The 20,424-nt window shown below is 41.8% G+C and overlaps 1 protein-coding gene across 6 annotated transcripts in view; it reads left to right on the top strand.

Annotated features, from left to right (window-relative positions):
- Window positions 1-20,424, top strand: part of VPS13D (vacuolar protein sorting 13 homolog D) — a 248,115-nt gene that overhangs the window by 128,688 nt on the left and 99,003 nt on the right. For all 6 annotated transcript variants that reach the window (XM_032393405.1, XM_032393384.1, XM_032393396.1 and 3 more), the window contains 7 exons: window positions 1,940-2,103; window positions 3,025-3,133; window positions 5,630-5,809; window positions 7,522-7,638; window positions 9,653-9,802; window positions 17,314-17,463; window positions 18,349-18,445. In XM_032393405.1, the coding sequence (XP_032249296.1) occupies window positions 1,940-2,103; window positions 3,025-3,133; window positions 5,630-5,809; window positions 7,522-7,638; window positions 9,653-9,802; window positions 17,314-17,463; window positions 18,349-18,445 (967 nt within the window). The remainder of the gene's footprint in view (window positions 1-1,939; window positions 2,104-3,024; window positions 3,134-5,629; window positions 5,810-7,521; window positions 7,639-9,652; window positions 9,803-17,313; window positions 17,464-18,348; window positions 18,446-20,424) is intronic.

Below are 20,424 nucleotides of genomic sequence, written 5' to 3'. Positions count from 1 at the left end.
CCCTCCCACCCCCCACCACTCCAGCAACCCTCAGTTCATTTCCTGAGATTAAGAATTCCTCATATCAGTAAGATCATATGATACATGTCTTTCTCTGATTGACTTATTTCAGATTTTTAAATGGAAATGTTGGTAGTTTCTAACTGATGAGTCTACACATAAGGGCAGACAGTAGAGGAATCCAGGTAGGAAAACTTGATTTCATCCAGCATCTGTGCTTTGACTCCCAATCTGGAACACCTGCAGGATAATTGAGCTGCTTTTCCATGTGGTTTTGGCACCGTGGATAGAGGTGCTTCTCTTACTGAGAACAGAGAAGTGAGCCTGTGGGGGCCGCAGGTGTGCAGCTCGGTTTCCTCTCTCTTTACAGACACAGGAGGCAGGAGCACACAGGAGAGAGAGCATCGTATCTTTCTAGCTTTGCGTTTTGGTTTTGCCACCTAAAGATATACAATATCTGGTATTTCACATTCCTCGCGGAGCCTCATTTTCTTACTGATCTAACAAGGATCAACTAAGATGAGGTACCTAAAGTGCCGGGCGATACTCATCATAACACAGTAAACGTTTCGTGAGGCCACTCCCTGTGCTAAGTGCCTTCTATTTGTTACACTTACAACAAGAACCCTACAAGATAGCTTAATTTCCCCCTTTGACAGATCAGGAAACAGAGGCTCTGAGAGATTTAGTAACCTGTCTGAGGTCATTCAGCTAGTAATTGGTGCATCTGGGTTTCAAATCTTGGCATTTGAGTCTGGCGTTCATACGACTTCATTAGTTTTGACTGTTAGAACGTAATGTAGAAGCTGTCTTTCCAGACAGGGGCAGCATGGTCCCCAGTACTCAGTGTGCGCTACCCACAAGTGTTTGTTGCTCTGGACGAGCTCCCGGCTGGTGAGAGTGGATGTGATCCTGACAGAGCTAGCTGGAGTGTATGTTCACACAGAAAGCATTTCTAGATGGTTAGGGGTCACTGCACTAGAATATCTGGATTGTGTTAGAAAGGCTGTGTGAGCAAAATAGGTAAGCATGTTGGCTTTGAAATCAGGCTGTGGAGATGAAATCCTCACTCCTCTACCTACTGGTTATGTGACCATGGCAAAGTTTCTTCATCTCACTGAGCCGTGACCTCCTCACCTGTAAGTAAAGATAATAATAGGATATACGTTATTGGATTATTTTAAGGATTAAATGAGTTACCACATGTAAATCCCATGGATCAGTGACTGGCACATGGTAAATTCTCAATAAGTATTATTATCATTATTATTATTACTTTTTGAAAAGAATGGATTTTATAGACTTCCATGGATTGACCTGGAAGTCCAAGTGCTGTTTATAAAATATTCCGAAGAAGAAACTATATTTAGAATTAACAGCAGTCAACTTAGTATAACCTTTGAATTCAGTCAACTTTATATTTGAATACAATCAGTTTATAAATTAGAAACCATCAATATAGTGTACTTCCATTATAAACACAGGAAGGGAGAAGACATCTGGTAAATTCTGGTTGTCTGCCAGTTATGAGGATTACCAGTGATCAAATATAAAGAATATCATATATACTTTATATAACTGGATCCCTCTCGAAGGTAAGGGCATCCGAGGGTCACCATCTGGGACAGCAGTTATCCTAGCAATGCAGCTAATGGAGATTGGACTGAACCTCGACTCACTAGTTTGCTCACAAAATACTAAGTATATGAAAAAAATACATTCTTAAAATATATATTATTTGTAATGTTTGGTTCAAGAGTTCAGCATATTTCATCCTGAGTGCAGCTCAGGATTGACAACAGTGGAAGTTAGAATTAAGCATGCATATAATGTGGAAAATGTCTTTGAGTGTAGTTTCCACTTAAGAACTTAGCCCTCGTGTGAAGCTCTTGACATCCTTACCTGAAGCTTGGCTCTGTCCGTGTGTCTCTGCCCCCAGGAGCCTGGGAAGCGCTCCCAACTGTGGAGGATGACTGGCACAGGCATGTTGGCCCACGAGGGATCTTCGGTGCCTCACAACCCCAATAAGCCCTCTGCGGCCCGCTCCCCGGAGGGCTCTGTCATCTTGGATATCGCTGGTCTCGCTGCAGTAACTGACAACAGGTACTTTTCTAAGCAACTTTTGATGCAAGCCCATTGCTTCCAAACTCCGTTTCAGTGGAGATACACGCCAAAAAGTGAGCATGTAAATGAAGTAAGAATATTTATTTTTAGATTTGTATTTTTCTTCAGTGAGAGACCCGTCACATTCCCAAATACGAGTTTTGGGTCTTTATTTTATTTTTGTTAGGCTGTTGTTGAAATGCCCATGTAGGTCAAACAGTAAGAAGGATATGTTATGAAAAAGTGAATTATCTCTTTCCACCAAACCTCTACCCTCCATTCTTCCCTAGAAATGAGCAGGTTTTTAAAAATCTTTTTAAGAATTCTTGTTAAATATTTCAAAAGCAGAAATAAATTATTGAGAGAATAATCAAATGTGTTTTTAGGACCAAATCCTTGGATTTGAATCTGTTATCGGGGACAAAATAAGTTATTTGGTTTGCCTATGCCTTAGTTTCTTTATGAGGTCAGTGTGTTTGTTTCCAGTTGATACCTTATTCACTTCCATAAGTACTTTACATGACTTACAAGTGAAAACCCAATATAAAATAAAAATAATTGGAAATTAAATAGGAAAAAGCCTCTTGAAAATATTTTTAGAGCTGTTTAGCAGACAACCCTTATCAAACTGCATGACAGCTCGTCACTGTGGGAATGCAGGGACCTGATTATCACATCTATTGTGAATCCTTAAAAGTACTGGTACTCCTTTGTGGCCCCTTGTTCATTGCTTTCCATTTTGTCTTATTCCTCTTTCCTCCTTAAGAGATACCTCGCTGCCATGGGATGCAGGCTACCTGCCCATTAGGTTTTAAGGGTGGAGGATATTGGAAGAAAGAAGACCAGAACCACGATCCTGATACTCTCTTCATGCCTAACATATTTGACTCCGAAGACTCACTGCATTTTCCTGTATTCCAGATATGAGCCACTGATGCTGAGAAAGCCGGATCGCAGGCGAAGCACAACTCAGACATGGAGTTTCCGGGAAGGAAAACTGACCTGCGGCCTGCACGGGTTGGTTGTCCAGGTCAGTAGTGTTTGACAACCTCAGTTGCAGCAAGCAGTGGTTGAACCTTCTTTGAGGCAAAGTCTCAATTAAGATAAATACACTGAAAGGGGGAAATCATTACAGAGCAAATACGCATTATTTCGTTATAGTCAGGAATGTCAAGGAACTTCTGTTGTACATCTGTGCGTATTTACCGGGAAAATATTCTTGAAGGTGATCTATGAGAAATGTATTGGGAATGGTTGCCCGTAAGTAATGGGATTTTTTTTCTTGGCTTATCTGGATTATTTTTCTTTGGTTATATAAATTACCTATGTGGGGTATTTGGGTGGCTCAGTCAGTTAAGCGTCTTCGGCTCAGGTCATGATCTCAGGGTCCTGGGATTGAGTCCCACAGCGGGCTCCCTGCTCAGCAGGGAGTCTGCTTCTCCCTCTCCCTCTGTCTTTCCCCACTTGTGCTTGTTCTCTCTCTCAAGTAAATGAAATCTTCAAAAAAAAAAATCTTTAAAAAATATTACCTATGTAATTTTTAAAAGAAAGAAAGAAAAATGCTAGCTAAAAGCCCACCACTAAGTTAAGTGGATTAATTTTAGGCCTGTGGAATTAATCTAATATCTACAGCAGTCTTCTGTGAAGTGTTCTAGGAGATGGTGAGCAGTCATCATGGGCTCTACATTCTCTAGATTCTATTTATTTCTGCATTCTTAATGGTGCCCAAATAAGCATTTAATTATTGTAGCAAATGTCAGAATGAAGATTGCTGGTCAGTTTCCTCTGTCCTCCACCAGTCTATCCCATGATAAATTGCCAGGGACTTCATAAGAAAACACGTGTTTAGAAAATGACTAGGAGTTTGGATTTTCTGCCCTTCTGGCTTCAGGCCAGAAATGAGACCATGGATATGGGATGAGGAGGTAGGAAGTTGTCACAGAGGTTTGGGCATATAGCTGAACATGTGTGACGTGGTGCAGTTTCTGCCTCAGCCCAGGGCTTTACCCAAAAGGTAAACAGGAGAGCATCAGGCCCTGGCTAGAGGACCCTTAGTGTGTTTGCTCCTGGTGGACACCAGGCTGTCCCTTCACCGTGGGAGGTTGTTCACCAGGGCAATGAGCAAAATTGGAAGGAGCCTCCGCCTGCTGTTTGGTGAGATTTATTTTCTTTATCTCTCTTGCCCTGAGCTTTTTCTGTCAAACACAAGCTGCTTACTTCTCTGAAGCACACATCTGGAATGGATTTGTAATTTTCAATTAGCAATACAATTCAGGCTTCTGGAGGCAAGAGAGGGTGCGTTGTAATTGCTGGGCCCCGGGTCTGACCCGGACTTTCCTTCCGGTTTATTCCTAAAGCCCATGTAATTCGGATTCTCGTAGAGCAGCACCCCCACCCCCATCCTTTGCTGGTGTTTGTTGTTTCTTGAATCTTTTTCATCATTCCTGTGGTTGTGAGCAGGGTGTGCTTTGGTTAGGGAAATAAGCTTGTTTCGATCTTATTATTCTAAATAAAGTAATTGAAGGCATTAAACATCTGACACTGCCCTGATAAGGTTGTGTACGCACTTTCTTTCCAAACTTACAACAATCGTAAAAAGCTTTCTCCGTGTTGAAATCTGTCCTGTAAACCCAGCTCAGACTTTCCTTTTCATTACTCAGTATTTAAAAAGAAAGGGGATCAAGACATGCTAGCCATTATCTTCTCTAGCCCTGTATCTGCTGTCCCATAGGCATGGTCCCATAGACTTCCGTTTTGTTTGGGGCAGATAGCAAGAAGATACTTTCCTCCAAAGGTCTGAATAGCTGGCTCTCAGATGACATTCACCGTTCCCTGTTTATTTATTTATTTATTTTTAACATTTTATTTATTTATTTGACAGACAGAGAGACAGCAAGAGCAGGGAACACAAGCAGGGGGAGTGGGAGAGGGAGAAGCAGGCTTCCCGCCAAGCAGGGAGCCCGATGTGGGCTCAATCCCAGGACCCTGGGATTATCACCTGAGCCGAAGGCAGACGCTTAACGACTGAGCCACCCAGGCGCCCCAGTTCCCTGTTTAATTTTAGAAGAGGCACCATCTTTTGAATATTTGAGCTGACAGTCCAGCCTGTTTGCAGAGGTTTTCAACTCTAGAATTTGCTTCTTATTGGAAAGCTGAATGATAGTTGTAATTGCTACATTTTCAGAATGTTTTAGATTTTTAAGCAAACCTGAATGAGAATACTCAGAGAAACAGGGTTTTGGTACTTTTTTTAAAGCTTATTTTAATGACTGGAAGTTATTACTAAACCAATATGCTCTATTCTTACTCAGAATTCCCTAAATTCATATAGCGTAACTTTCCATCTTGCCCAGGTAATCCTCCTGGTTTTCACCTTCAGTAAAGCTGAAGAAACAGTAAATGCTATGTTAAAAATTGATCATGACCCTTCAAAAGAGAATTCAAATTTGATAACTTGTTTCAGATGACATGTTACATTGTCAAAGTCGGTGCCTTTCCCTTTTCTTACACATCTTTATTCTTTTAGGCCAAAGGAGGGCTTTCTGGTTTGTTTGATGGAGCTGAAGTTGTTCTTGGTCCTGATACTTCCATGGAGCTTCTGGGGCCAGTTCCACCTGAACAACAGTTTATCAACCAAAAACTGAGGCCTGGTTCTGGAATGTTATCCATCAGAGTCATCCCAGACGGACCAACTAGAGCACTCCAGGTGATGATTTATCATAAGAACTAACATGAATCTCACTGTACTTTCCCCCCACACATTGGTTAGTCATTCCACAAATATTTATTGAAAACATTTCTGCTGGCCGTGAGGATATGATGTCCTCATTTATAAAATAGGGGTAAGACCTACTTCACAAAGTTGTTATAAGAATTGAAGTATAAAAACATAAGATGATATTTAAAAAGTATAAGAATTAAAGAAGGCAATGCCAAGAATGGTACATGTTATTATTATCGGTCATTATATATTATAATTGATATATTAACAACAAGACACATGAGGCCCCTGGTCAGACAATGACCAGTGCTGTGTTTTGAAAGCAGGAGTGGAGGGTGTTCTGCAGGGTGTACGGGAAGGGTTCGTATTCCTAGACCGGGAGGCTTCCTCAGAGGAGTAATATTGAAGCTGAGACTAAAGGTTGACTGAAAGGAGTTAGCCAAATCGAAAAGGGAAGGTGGAGGGGCTGTGCCCCAATAAGAAGAGTGTTCATTCAACAGTTACTTACTGAACACGTATTAGAGCCAAGCGCAATTCTTGGTACTGAGCACGTACTACTGAACAAACAGACAAAATTCCCTGCAGTCTTGGAACTCACATTCTGGAGGGGTAAACAAACAATAAGCAAAATCATAATAAAGAAATAATATAGGATTTGAGAAGTTGATAAGTGAAGGCCTGGCGATAAAAGGGGAATGGCCCAGGGGGCACAGAGAGTACGCTCCGAGATAATGCTGGAGACAGAAGCAGGGGCCAGATTATTAAAAGCCTGATGCATGCTGCAAATTTTGTGGTTTTTCTCTGGCAATGAAGAGTCAGGGAATGACACGATCAGAAATTTATTTTAGATTGCTCATTTCTGTCTGCAGTGTGGAGGATTGGAGTTGATGAAAATTGGAGATAGATCAGCTGAGGGCAACTGCAGTGATCTGGATGAGAAATTATGGCAGCCCGGACTAGAGTAAATAGCAGGGGTATGGCAGGGGTGGGCCCAAAGAGGTTGGAGAGAAACAGGCAGAAATGGAAGCTTATTGAGAAGTATTGTCTGACAGATTTAGTGATTGATTGAAGATGAGGATGAGAGAGAGGAAGGAGTCAGGAATGGCTTTTAGGATTCTGATTTGGGCAACTATGAGGACAATAATCCATGTCACTAAGATATGAACACAGAGCAGACTTCTGGGAGAAATAAGGAGTTAAGTTTTGGACTTATATGCTATCTACATGAAAATGTCTGGAAGTCAGTGTAAGTATGGGTCTGGTGCTCAGGGGAGAGATCTGTGCTGGAGGTACACGTTTATCAGGTCATGGTGTAATTAGAGAGCTGAGGGAAAAAGGAAAGATGCTGGTGTGTAACAGTGAACTCTCCGAGGTGGTATGTCGTAATCCACAATACCTCTTGTAAAAGCACCCTTCTTTTAGCAAACATTGAATGCAGTGATCTTGAGGTTTGTATATTTTGACTTGACCAATAATTCTAGATTAGCTGTAGATGCCTAGCCCCCCTATATGAGGCTCTCGAGGTCTATAACTTGGCTTTTGCCATGTAGACTTAAAACCAAGTTTACTTCATTATTACCCAAGTCTTACTTGGCAGCGCTTCTGAAACCATTAACTTCCATAGGATTATTGAGCATGGAATGGGTTTCACTGTGGAAGTATGAACTCTCTTAGTACAGTGTTTTATTCGACTACAGATAACAGATTTCTCCCAACGGAAAAGTGACCGTTCATCATATGAAGTGGATGAACTTCCTGTTACTGAACAAGAGGTACAGAAATTAAAGAATCCAGACACAGAGCAGGAATTGGAAGTAAGTTTTAAGTATTGCAAATTCATTTCTTTATCATTAATTTTTTAGAATTTTGCTCTATGGTTTTCTCAGTTTTAGACCTCTTTCTGCCCTCTGAATTCCAAATATAGCTGTTGCTTCATGGTGTTTATGTCATCACAACATGAATGTGTGAATATGTTAATTAAATGACAGCTAAAGTTGAATCAGAATGTAATAATGATTGCAAAAGTAAGATGAAAATAAAGAAAAACTAAACTATTTGAATTTATACAAGGTCAAGAATAAACAAACTAGATTTTTTGAGGGGCCCCAGTTTTCTCTTGTCATCCTTCGTCTTCTTTCCCTTGTTTGGGCGTTGGGAAGTGAAAAGTTTGAAAAGGAACATGAGGTAAACATGAAAATGTACACTGGGGCGCCTGGGTGGTTCAGTCCGTTAAGCGTCTACCTTCATCTCAGGTCATGATCCCAGGGTCCTGGGATCGAGCCCGGCATCAGGCTCTCTGCTCAGTGGAGAGCCTACTTCTCTCTCTGCCTCTGCTGCTCCCCCTGCTTGTGCTTGCTCTCTCTCTCTCTGTCAAATAAATAAAATCTTAAAAAAAAAAAAAAAAAGAAGATGTACACTTATTGGATATTCAGTGATTTTTTTATGTTTATTTTTTTAATTTTATTTTTTTATGTTAGTCACCGTACAGTATATCATTAGTTTTTGATATAGTGTTCCATGATTCATTGTTTTCGTATAGCACCCAGTGCTCCATGCAATACGTGCCCTCCTTAACACCCATCACGGGGCTAACCCATCCCTCCACCTCCTCCCCTCTAAAACCCTCAGTTTCTTTCTCAGAGCACATAGTCTCTCATGGTTCATCTCCCCCTCCGATTTCCCCCCCTTCATTTTTCCCTTTCTTCTCCTAATGTTCTCCATTCTGTTCCTTATGTTCCACAAATAAGTGAAACCATATGATAATTGACTTTCTCTGCTTGACTTATTTCGCTTAATATAATCTCTTCCAGTCCCATCTATGTTGATGTAAAAGTTGGGTATTCATCCTTTCTGATGGCTGAGTAATATTCCATTGTATATGTGGACCACATCTTCTTCATCCATTCGTCTGTTGAAGGGCATCTCGGCTCTTTCCACAATTTGGCTATTGCGGACATTGCTGCTATGAACATTGGGGTGCATATGGCCCTTCTTTTCACTAAATCTATGTCTTTGGGGTAAATACCCAGAAGTGCAATTGCTGGGTCATAGGGTAGCTCTATTTTTAATTTTTTGAGGCACCTCCACACTGTTTTCCAAAGTAGCTGTACCAACTTGCATTCCCACCAACAGTGTAAGAGGGTTCCCCTTTATCCACAGCCTCTCCAACATTTGTTGTTTCTTGCCCTGTCGATTTTTGCCATTCTAACTGGTGTAAGGTGGTATCTCAATGTGGTTTTGATTTGAATTTCCCTGATGGCTAATGATGATGAACATTTTTTCATGTGTCTGTTAGCCATTTGTATGTCTTCTTCAGAGAAGTGTCTTTTCATATCTTCTGCCCACTTTTTGACTTGATTATTTGTTTTTGGAGTGTTGAGTTTGAGAAGTTCTTTATAGATCTTGGATATCAGCCCTTTGTCTGTAGTGTCATTTGTAAATATCTTCTCCCATTCCATTCAGTGATTTTAAAAAAATTAAGGACCTACATGTAAAGCACCATGACGGATATTACGGAAGTCCAGTGAATAGCTTACTAAAAGCTTGCATCCCAAATAGGGAGAAAGATTCTCAAACAATTGTTTTCCTATAATGAAATGCAGAATGTCCTCAGTCTCTGAGAAGAGGTATTATCATATCATATCACTTTGGAGTTCTGGATGGAGTAGGCACTGTCCCCAGAGAGAAAGGCTCCTAGTGAGAGGCTGGAGTTGGGTTTTTACCTGCTCAGAGGTAAAGTAGAGGGATTTAAAGCCATTTGTTTCCTTGCACTCTCCTGGCTACGTTGACCTCTGTTTTAAACTGTGTTGTCTTTTGGTTTCCTTTCAGGTGCTTGTGAAGTTAGAAGGTGGAATTGGGTTGTCCTTAATTAATAAAGTCCCAGAAGAACTGGTCTTTGCAAGTCTTACAGGAATCAATGTACATTATACGCAGTTGGCAACAAGTCATATGCTTGAGCTCAGCATACAGGATGTGCAGGTAATGGGGGTAGTTCAGAACTTGTTAAATCTCCTTGTGTTCTTGCTGAGCACCCAACCAGATCCAGTGTTTGGTGTCCTAGAAACATTAATGCTTTGGCAGAGATACCTTGTTATGGCCTTCAAAAAATTATTCTATGAAAATAATTGTTGCTGTCTATGTTTGTCTCACCAATTTTTCTATATAGTAGCCAGTTCATCAGTAACTTAGATAATTTAGTCAAAGTGGCATGGAAGAAAGTGGCCCATGGTTCACCATTTGCCCATAGGAAAAAATAACAGGAAATCATTTAACCATCATTAGAGAAATTGGAGTTCATTATAGGGAGAAAAAATAAGGGAACCGGATTTGTGCTTCTGGCCAAGATGTACTAACAGGGACCAGATTTACTCTCCTACCTGAAGCAGCCCCCGAGTCCAGATAAAATAAGGAGACGACAGGTTCAAGGCACTATAAATCGGGCATTGAAAGACCGTAACCCTTGAGAGGTGGGAAACAAAAGAGCTAAGCCCTGCATTCACCTCAGCTTCCTGCCTTGAGAAAGCTTCCAGGCCATGGCACTGGGAGGGGAGACTAAGACAGAGCCCAGCAGAGTGAATGAGTTGAACAGGCCGGGCGAAGAGTCTGGGGACCAAGGCATCTAGAGTTTCACAGGGCAGCATACCTGGGAGGAGCATGCTACATAGAAAGAAGACTCAGGAGATCTACAGAGGGGCATTCAGCAGAGGACAGATCAGTGATGCATTTAAGGAAACTACCATCTGAACCATCCAAAAGGATTTCACAGGGACAGTATCTGCTGCACACCCAGGGCTGGGAATGGGGTTTGTTCCCCCAGCCAGACTAGAAACACTAATAACATATGTGACATTGGGGAGAGTCCTCCAGAAAGTCTTGCCTTCGTGGTGAACTGTAATTAGCCCTCGGCTGAGCACTGTTCTAGACCTACCTAACAAATCATAAAAGGAAAGTCTGAAAGGATCAATCTGTTTCCAAGTAATTTAACTGTATCCCCGAACAAAGCTCAAGATTTAATGGTGTACAAAAATACCCAGCACCCAACAAAGTAAAATTCACAATATCTGGCATCCTGTCAGAAATTACCAGGTGTGCAAAGGGGCAGGAAAACACAATATATAATGAGAATAATCAGTCGAATGGACCCAGAGCTAACACAGATGTTAGGATTTTCAGAGAAGGACATTAAAACTGTTATTATAACTGCATTGTACATGTTCAAAAAGTTAAGTAGAGACATAGAAGATGTGAGAAACCCAAACTTCTAGAGATTAAAATGAAATGAAAAACACGCTGCATTCAATTAATAGCAGATGACACAGTACAGAAAAAAGATTAGTGAACTTGAAGACATAGCAGTGAAAACTGTCCAAATTGAAATGCCCAGAAGAAAATAATCCATAAAAAGAAAACAGCATCAGTGACCTATGGGACACCCGCAGGCAACCTAACACATGGATAATTGGAGTCCCGAAGGCCAAGAGTGAGAGGAAGGCATATAGAAAATATTTGGAAGACATCTTGACCATACATTTTCCAAATTTAATGAAAACTTAACCTCACAGATAGAAGCTCAAGCACGAACAGAGACACGTGTGTGTGTGCGTGCATACACGAAGGAAACTACCACCAAAGTACATCATAATTAAATTACTCAAAAGCAGTGATGAATCATCCAGGTTAAGCAAGACCTGTCACATGCCAGGAGCAAAAGTGAGAATGAGAGCTGACTTCTCATTGGGAATGATGTGAGTGAGAAGATAGTAATGTCTTTAAAGTACTGGAAGGAGGAATAACTGTCAACCTAGAATTCTATGCCCAGAGAATATATCTCTCAAAAACAAGAGTGGATCACCTCCGCCTGGTTCCTGGCAGGGATGCTGTGGCTGAGCCATGGGCTAAGGCAGCTCGTGTCCGGACGTGGGGCACTGAGATGCCCAAGAAAGCTGGTGTGACAAACAAGGGTAAGAACCAGAGCAAGGAGCCAGAGAGACCACTTCTTCCCTTAGGTCCTATGGCGGTTGATCCTAAAGGTTGTGTCACCATAGCCATCCATGCCAAACCTGGGTCCAAACAAAACGCTATAACTCATGTGACAGCGGAATTGTAAGCATGGCCATCACAGTCTCCCCCACCCCCCACCCCTGTCAGAAGGAGAGGCTAATGTCCAGCTCTGTTGGTACCTTTCCAAGGTCTTGGAGCTCAGGAAGAGTGACATGGTTTTGGATAAGGGTGATAAATCTCATGAAGAAGTGGTGAAGCTTTTGGCCTCCACAACTGCAGAAGAGATCTTGGAGAAATTAAAGCAGCAAGTCGAAAACAAAATAAAAGCAAGTTATGAGAAATACATCCTTGAGAAGCCTTTTAACTGCTATTAATGAAGAGGCTGTTAAATAGGGAAATATATTTCAGTGCATGGAAGAATTTGGAAAAAGAATAAATTTAAGAACAGGACTCAAAAAAGAAGTAGGAATTTTAAAAGTACTCTACGTTCAATATAGGTTCTAACATCCCTAACCCAAACAGCTTGTAATATGTTAGTCCGATTTCATCACATTTACAAAATAACAGAACTGGAAGAGATCTTCAAGATGACCTCAGTCAGCCCCTTTGATCCTGTGACAGGGCTTCTGCTACCCAGGAGTTGAGAGACTTATTCAGGATCACACCGTGTGGGGTGGCAGCTGGAACCCAGATCCCTTGACTCCCGTTTGGATGCATCTTATCCTGATTGTAAAGGAAGAGATTTCCACAGACTTCTAGGGTTCTGAGGATTGCCTTCTCTAGAGTTTATAAGTGACAGAAGAAAACCTGTCATACTGCTTTGTGGTCTTACTTTATATTTTAAAAGACTTATCTAAATAAAAAATGCCTTTTGTGTCTTTTTAAAACTCTATGGAGCATTTTGTGAAAAAGAAAATAAGAAGAATCAGGACTTGTAATTTCATGTTAATTATTTTGGGGAAGTCACTGAATTTTCGTCCTCCTTGGATGGTAACTGCAATCCTCAAATCTGTAGTTCTTATGAATCTCCGAAGATCCTTAGAAGAAGAGGGCCTGGAAGCTACTTCCAGTATTTTTAAAAGCCTATCAGAAATCATATCTACATTAAAGCTTCAAAAGCTAATAAAAAAAAGTGAAATAAAAATGTTTTTAGACATACAAAAGCTAGAAGAACTCATTACCAGCAGATTCACGCTTAAAAAATGTTAAATGACATCATTCAGGCAGAAGGAAATGGTAGCAGATGGAAATCTGGGTCTACACAAAGGAATGAGGAGCACCTGAAATGATAAATACACAAGTAATTAATATAAGATTATTTTCTAATTATTTAGATCTCTTTAAGAGAATCAACTGCTTAAACGAAACTAATAGCACTGTATTTTAGGGTCTATAATATGTTAGAGTAAAGTGAATGACAACTATAGCATAAAGTTTGGAGAGGAGAAATGGAAGTATGTTAACTATTGAAGTAGTATGCTGTCATTTGAACGTACACTGGTAAGTTAAAGATGAATACTATAAACTCTAAAGCAACAAAGGGCTACAACTAATAATCCAACAAAAGAGAGAAGATGGATAACCCAAGAGAAAGCAGAAAAAGCGGAAAACATGGGAAAGAACAGATGAGACAAATAGAAAACAAATAGCAAGATGGTAGACTCATTCAAACCGAACTGTATCAATTAAATAAATGTGAATGCTATAAACACCTCCAGTTGAAAGGCAGAGATGATGAGATTGGATTAAAAAGCAAGATCCAATTATATGCTGCCTCAAAGGCATACATTAAATATAAAGACACAGTAGGTTAAAAAGAAAAGAGTGGAAAAAGATATACTGAGTTAGAACTAGTTCTAAGAAAGTGGGAACGGCTAGATTCCTGTCAGAATCTATTACAGAGCTAAACATATTATCAGAAATAAGGTAATTTCCTAATGGTAAAAGGGACAGTTTATGAGGAGGACATAACGATCCCAACTATTCAAATAGCTGATCATAGGGCTTTGAAATATAGGAAGCAAAAACTGATAGCACTGAAAGAAGAAATGGACAAGTACACAATTATAGTAGATTTCATTACCCTCTCTGAATAATTGCTAGAATTATCAAATAAGAGCAACTCATCAGAGGCATGCTAGACTTGAACAGCACTACCAACCAAGTAGCCTAATTGACGTTGATCCAGCAGCCCACCTACCAACAGCATAAATAACACGTTCTTCTCAGGTGCGCAGGAAACATTTCCAAGAGAGACCACATTCTGGACCATAAAACAATTCCCAAGTGCAAAAAGATTCAAGTCACACACACAGTCTATTCTCTGATCACAATGGAATCAAAGTAGAAATAACAGAAAGATAGTTGGAAAAATCCTCCAAATGATTGGAAACTAAAAAACACACTTCTGAATAGCCCAGAGATCAGAGAAGAAATCAAAATACAAATTAGAAAATATTTTGAACTGAATGAAGATGAGAACACAACATGTCAAAATTGGTGGAACACCACTGATGCTCTACTGAAGGGAGATTTATAGCACTATTAGAGGAGGAGAAAGGTCTGGAAACCGTGAACTCAGGTGTCCTCTTAAGAAACTAAACAACAACAAATTAAGCCCAAAATCAGCAGAAGAAAGGAAATAGTGAGAATCCCAATGGAAATCGATGAAGTAGAAACCAGCAACCACAGTAAAATAAATAAATAAATAAATAAGGTCAAAAGCTGGTTCTTTGAGAAGATCAGTAAAACTAGCAAACTTCTAAGGAATCTGATCAGGAGGAAAAAAAAAAAGAGAAGACACAAATTACTAATACCAAGAAAGGGAGAGGTGCCAGACAAGCCCAAAACTTGATAGTTCTCTGGGGATGGAGCTTTGGGGGGAGCTGTAAGCTTGTCCCAGCCCCCCACGGCTGCCCGGGTGTGGGGCTGTTGGTTTCCGAGGCCACCGCGGACCTGGGGAGGGCAGGTGGGGAAGGATCCGTGGGAACACCACATAGCTGGCTGTTTTTGTTGAGTTTCAGCTAACTTTCTCCAATAAATGATCCCTGGATTGTTGCAAGCCTTTGGTTAACTGTCGGAGTTTTGAAAAGGTTGATTTTGACAGTTTCCACTCGAGTTTTGTCTTCACGCTGTCAAGACAGCTGTTCTCTTTGTAGCATCATGCTTGCAGCCCTTCTCTCCAGCCTCCCCCAGGATTACCGTGTCCAGGAAACCAGTTCCTGGTAAACATTTCCAGAAGAAGGATCCAAAGACCTAGACCTTGATTCTTTCCCCAGGTGGGCAGCCTGTGTTCCTTTTGCCGGTGTGCAGTGCATGCCCATGACCGAGTGTCCTTCTGCTCCCGCTCACACCATGTACTTCCATCCACCTGAAACCCCCTTTCAGAAAAATGTTTTTATCCTATATCACAGAGAGAATAGTTCAGGCTAATCACATCCCATTTGTTTGCAGACAGTTAAAAAGTTATTATCTTGTACTTCTATTTGTTTGTCTTTCTTTTTTCACCTTACGGAGAAGATCCAAGGAGCCATTTGTGCTTCATGAATTTCATTAACTTTTTAATCAAAAAAAATTTTTTTACAATAATACCTCTTTAATGTGTGCTGTAAATCATAGAAAATAAACAGGTTTGAGAGTTGACTATGATTACAACGCTGGGAGAAAGAATGTTTAAAAATAGAAAATGCGGTCCCCATCCTTAGGGGATCCTAATCTAATTGGGAAATTAACACTAGAATTTGTACCTCTTCTACATCTTGTATCAAGTGTGTTTGGGGAAAGAATAAAGGAGAGGTCAGAGTAAGGTGAGAACTTCTGTGTTTTCTCTGTTGGATATGACAGGTGATTCATTCACTCAGTCAATTCCTAGAGCATCAGCGGTGTGCCGGGCATGGCACTAGGCTCTGGGGAAACAGCCATGACTCAGAAGATGAGTTCCGCTCCCTTTGGGCTAACAGCCTAGGGGAGAAGCCAGCCAGTAGGGGAGCAAGCAAGTGAGGAAAATGATTAGCACCTGTGGGAATTGCTCTAAAGAATACAGAAGGATGGTGCTACTTCTGAGATGAAGTGGCCTGGGAAGATCTTCCTGAGGAGGGGAGAGCTAACCTTGGAGGAAGGGAATGAGCGAGCCATGGAGAAGGCTAGTAAGGTAAAACGCATTCCCTCAGAATCCAGAGACTCTGAGAGAGGAGAGTTGCCCCCTTTGGAGAAATAAGCAACAGGCTTGTGTGTGGGGGTTGGAGCGAACCTGGAGGGGAGGGCTGTGTGTGCAGGTCGTGGAGGCTGTGGCGAGAAGTTTGGTTTCATCCCAGGAGAAAGGGAAGCCACTGACAGGTGTAAAGGAAGGAGGGACATGACTTGATTTGTATTTTTGAAAGATCACTTTGGCTGCTGTGCAGGGAGCACACAGTAGGGGCAAGGGTGGGAGTAGGAAAAAGGGCTCACAGTCTCTCGCCCTTATCTCTGCAACTTGAGATCCGACAGGTTACCCAAATGGCTGTGCGGCAGTCCGCATGATACAGTGGAAGGGTCACAGGATTTGGTGCCAGAAATGCCTGCATTTGAATCCCTACTCTTCCGCCCTCACCAGCTGTGTGAATGGGGGCAAGTGATTTAACTTCTCTAAGCTTCTGTTTACTTGTTTGTAAAATGGGGAGGAAGAATCTTAGCCTTTACGGTTGTAGTATGGGATTTGTTAGGTGATGTGTGGAAAGTACACGAATGTTCTCTTTTCTCGTCCTGATACGGAGCTTTGATGGAAAACGGAGTGGAGGTGGCTGCTTCCTGCAGGGAGCCTTCTGACACCCATAAACATAGCAGGGTGTAGAATGCATGCTCAGTTCCGGTGCTGATTGGTGTGGGTGAAGAGAGCAGTCCCTAAGGCCACTGACATCATCATTTTCATTCCTAGCACAGACTCCACTTTAGGAAAGGCCACTATTTCCATTTGGTAGCCAGTTGAGCCTCTGATTCCCTAGTTTTCATGGTCTAGTATCCGTTCACTTCATTCATAGCGGTTAGGAGCGCTGGGCTTGGGGTCAGACAGACCTGGAGTCAAGTTCTAGTTCTGTGATGGACCAGCTGTACAACCTTAAGTAAGGGCCTCTCTCCTCAGCTTCTTGGTCTGTGCCATGACGACAGGGATCATCCTCAGGAGGTTGTGGCAAGGACTACAGCGGAGCCCTGACTTTAGTAACTCTGACCTCACAGGTATCCTGTGACTCACGTCATGCACATGAGGAGGCTAGCTTGGTGCTTGGCACGTAGTACTCACCACATAAAGGAGAGCTTCTGTTGTCAACCTACTACAGTTATTGCTGGTCTGCAGCGGGGATGTATTTTTCCAGCTGCTGTTGAGACAGAGTAAAATGGCAGGGGTACTTTCTGAGTGTCCTACCTATGATGAGACCCCGCTCAACGATAAAAGAGAGCTGAGAACTGAGCCGTTGTCCGTTCTTGTTTTGTTTTGCTGCTTTTTCCTGTGCCAGGTGGACAATCAGCTCATTGGTACCACGCAGCCCTTCATGCTCTATGTGACTCCCCTGAGCAATGAGAATGAGGTCATTGAGACCGGCCCAGCCATGCAGGTGAATGCGGTGAAGTTCCCCAGTAAGAGCGCGCTGACCAACATCTACAAGGTAGGCTGCTGGGAGAGGCTGGTGGGCTTGGCACGGTGGCAGGAGGCCGATTTGTTCTCTCACAGCCGAGGCTCCGAGCAGCAGTGCAGGGTGTGCGGCTGGAAGTCGTCCTGGGCAGTTAAGGCACTATGACTGACTCCATGGTGTAGGGGGATTTACAGCAACTCCTCCTAGCACCTTGTATTCTCAGCTGTGTCTTCGACAGTGCATGATGGTGTAGGGGACCAGAGTCTGTAGTCATCAGAGTAGAGTCTCTGTGGGAAAGCATAGCATCTTCCAGGTTGATCAGGACCAGGCGTGATCCAGATGTGTGTTTAAAATAGAATAATTAGAGAGTGGTAGGAGGGGTCTGACCTTGGGACAGACGTCCTCCTGTGTAAGCTGTCACACTGTTAGTAAAAACATGTCATTCAAAAGTGATGAACTTCTACCCTGGAGAAGTTTCCACGTATAAGCAAGCTGATACAGCAGCAAATTCTGGCAAAGTGGGAGCTAAGAGGTTGCTTCCCATATTTCTGGCCTTGGTCACCATTACCAGTGGGGGCCAAGCTTGTATGTGGCCCTCAAATCCTGTGGCTCCTTAAACCAGCTGCTGTCCATGTGAGCTCAGCACCATAACGCTGTCCACCACAGCACAGCTGCGAGGAGACACAGATGCCCCGGGAACCAAACAATAGGGTGGTGAATTGTGTATTAAACCTCTTCTGGAATTTTTGGCTAATTGTAACAATGTAGAGAGAGATGAGCCAGAAAGCATTTGGCAGTGTCGTTACAAAATCACATGAGTAAAGAAACCGTGCCACGTCATTTTGGGACCTTCTTAATGGCCCAGATGAAAGTTCCTTCTGGTGTTTACACTATTAATCAGAATTTCTCTATCTCTAGCATCTGATGATCACGGCTCAGAGATTCACAGTGCAAATTGAGGAGAAACTGCTCCTTAAGCTGCTGAGTTTTTTTGGCTACGATCAAGCAGAATCAGGTACTGTTGAATATTCTAAATTTGTGTCTGGGAATTGACCCAAGAATGGCATTTTCTAGTCTGCTTGAGAAAATAGGTAGCCTCTGGGTGCCCGACAAGCTCCCTTTACACCTCACAGCCCAAGCCCAGAAGCTGAGGCTTGTGTCTCAGTGGCTTTTTTCCAAGTACAGCCTGTTGATGGGGGGGGGGGGCCCTGATGTGGGCACGAAGGAAGCTTCTTAGAGGTATCCTGGGGTATCTGGGGTTAAGCCTTTGGGAAGGCATACTTTTCCTCTTTGTTGTGCATTTTTGACTCATCTGCTTGAGGATAACAGAAATGATATTCGTCATTTAGCAAACCACTTTGTTTCCTAACCTTTGTTTAGTAAACAGACTCAGAGCCAAGAATCAGAAATCCAGCAGTTCCTTTGGTTTAGTTGAGGGGAAAAAATTTTGACTAGCCTTAACTTCTTAACTTTTTACATCCATGCCCTTATGCCTTAATATCATTAGCAAGTTTTCTAGTTACTTGACTCTTCTTGGAGAGGGGAGAGAAGCTATTGGAAACCCTATGTGTTCTAGCAGTCACTACAGAAATCATGTAGCTTTTGTCTTTTTATTTGAGATTGTTCCTCATGGCCTTTGTAAGACTGAATATAGAGCTTAGAAAGAAGTCAGTAATGCTTAGTCTTTTGAAGACTAAACCAAATATCGAGCCTGAAGAAATGATAAGATGGACTTGTATGTTTATATGCCCACATTGGCTAGAGAAAAAAAAAAATCACTAGGGACATGTGTGCATATGTATGTACTTACACACAATGCAAGAAAAATATTTTTGCTCTTTAACCCAGACTTAGGATTCAAACTTTAAGTATATTTGGGATCAAGAGCAAGATCCTGTCTGTTTAGAACTGTGTTTTCCACTTTGGGTTGGAAGACCAATGTTGGTTTGGATTCAGCCAGTTGAGGGCCTGCCTGCCAGGTAGCCAGTCTCTTTTGGCACCTTCCTGGGACATTGTACTTTCCATTTTACTGGACATACTTTTCTTATAAGTTGCTCTAAATAAATTTCTCACCAAGCATTGTATAGACATTTGTAAAATCCTGGCCTGTGTTTTACTGGAGCATCTCCTCCACTTTCTCTGTTTCTGTTCCCTGAATACAAATGGGCAACAGAGGTTGCAGTGTCATTTTCTAAAACCTAGTCCCTTGTTTTCTATAAATAGAGCCATAATAGCTTACAGCATACATTTGTTTGGTAGGCAGATCTGTACAATCTCCTTGGTTGTATTTCTAAGGCACGTGAAGCCAAGTGAGAAATAAGCTGACCACATGGGTGTGGGCACAGGAGCAAGTCACAGAGCCCATTGCCATGTGCCAGCCCATGTCACTCCTTCTCACTTCACGAGAAGTAGAAAAAAAAATATGCCTTGACTCTGCTGCTTTCACAAATGTCCACCATTTGGGAGAGAGGGTGCTTATTGTCATGACATCAGCTCTTTATAGCCTGCAGCCTGTTTCTTTTTAAAGGCATTCTGTTGCACTCAGATGCATTATTTAATTGGTCATGTTGTTCATTATGATTCAGTTAAGCTCTACTCCAAGGGATAATATTTGGATATCATCTTATGAAATAAATGCAGATAATCGGGGTCACTTACGATAATCATAATACTAACAACACAGTTTCTGGAAGACTAATTGCCAGCAAACACACCCATGACCTCTGGCTTCCCCACCTGCATGATTTTTTCCAAAGATGATGTCTCCCAGATGGTATAGAGTCACAAGTCAAACGATTAGGCTATTGTGCTTTTTGATAGACAACATGAAGCAGATCTCCTTTTATAAAGAAGTGGCATCAGGATACTGTATATATCACCAAACCCTGAAAAACTAAGTTTAGAGAGATATTTACATTTTTCTATGAATATTTTTCAATGTTAGCATTTGAATTGTGAGACTTCAGGAGACTCTTTTTTTTTTTATTTTTTTTA

This window comes from Phoca vitulina, unplaced genomic scaffold (genome assembly GCF_004348235.1).
Source record: "Phoca vitulina isolate PV1807 unplaced genomic scaffold, GSC_HSeal_1.0 scaffold2, whole genome shotgun sequence".
Taxonomy (NCBI): domain Eukaryota; kingdom Metazoa; phylum Chordata; class Mammalia; order Carnivora; family Phocidae; genus Phoca; species Phoca vitulina.
This window is presented reverse-complemented; position numbering and strand designations above follow the sequence as displayed.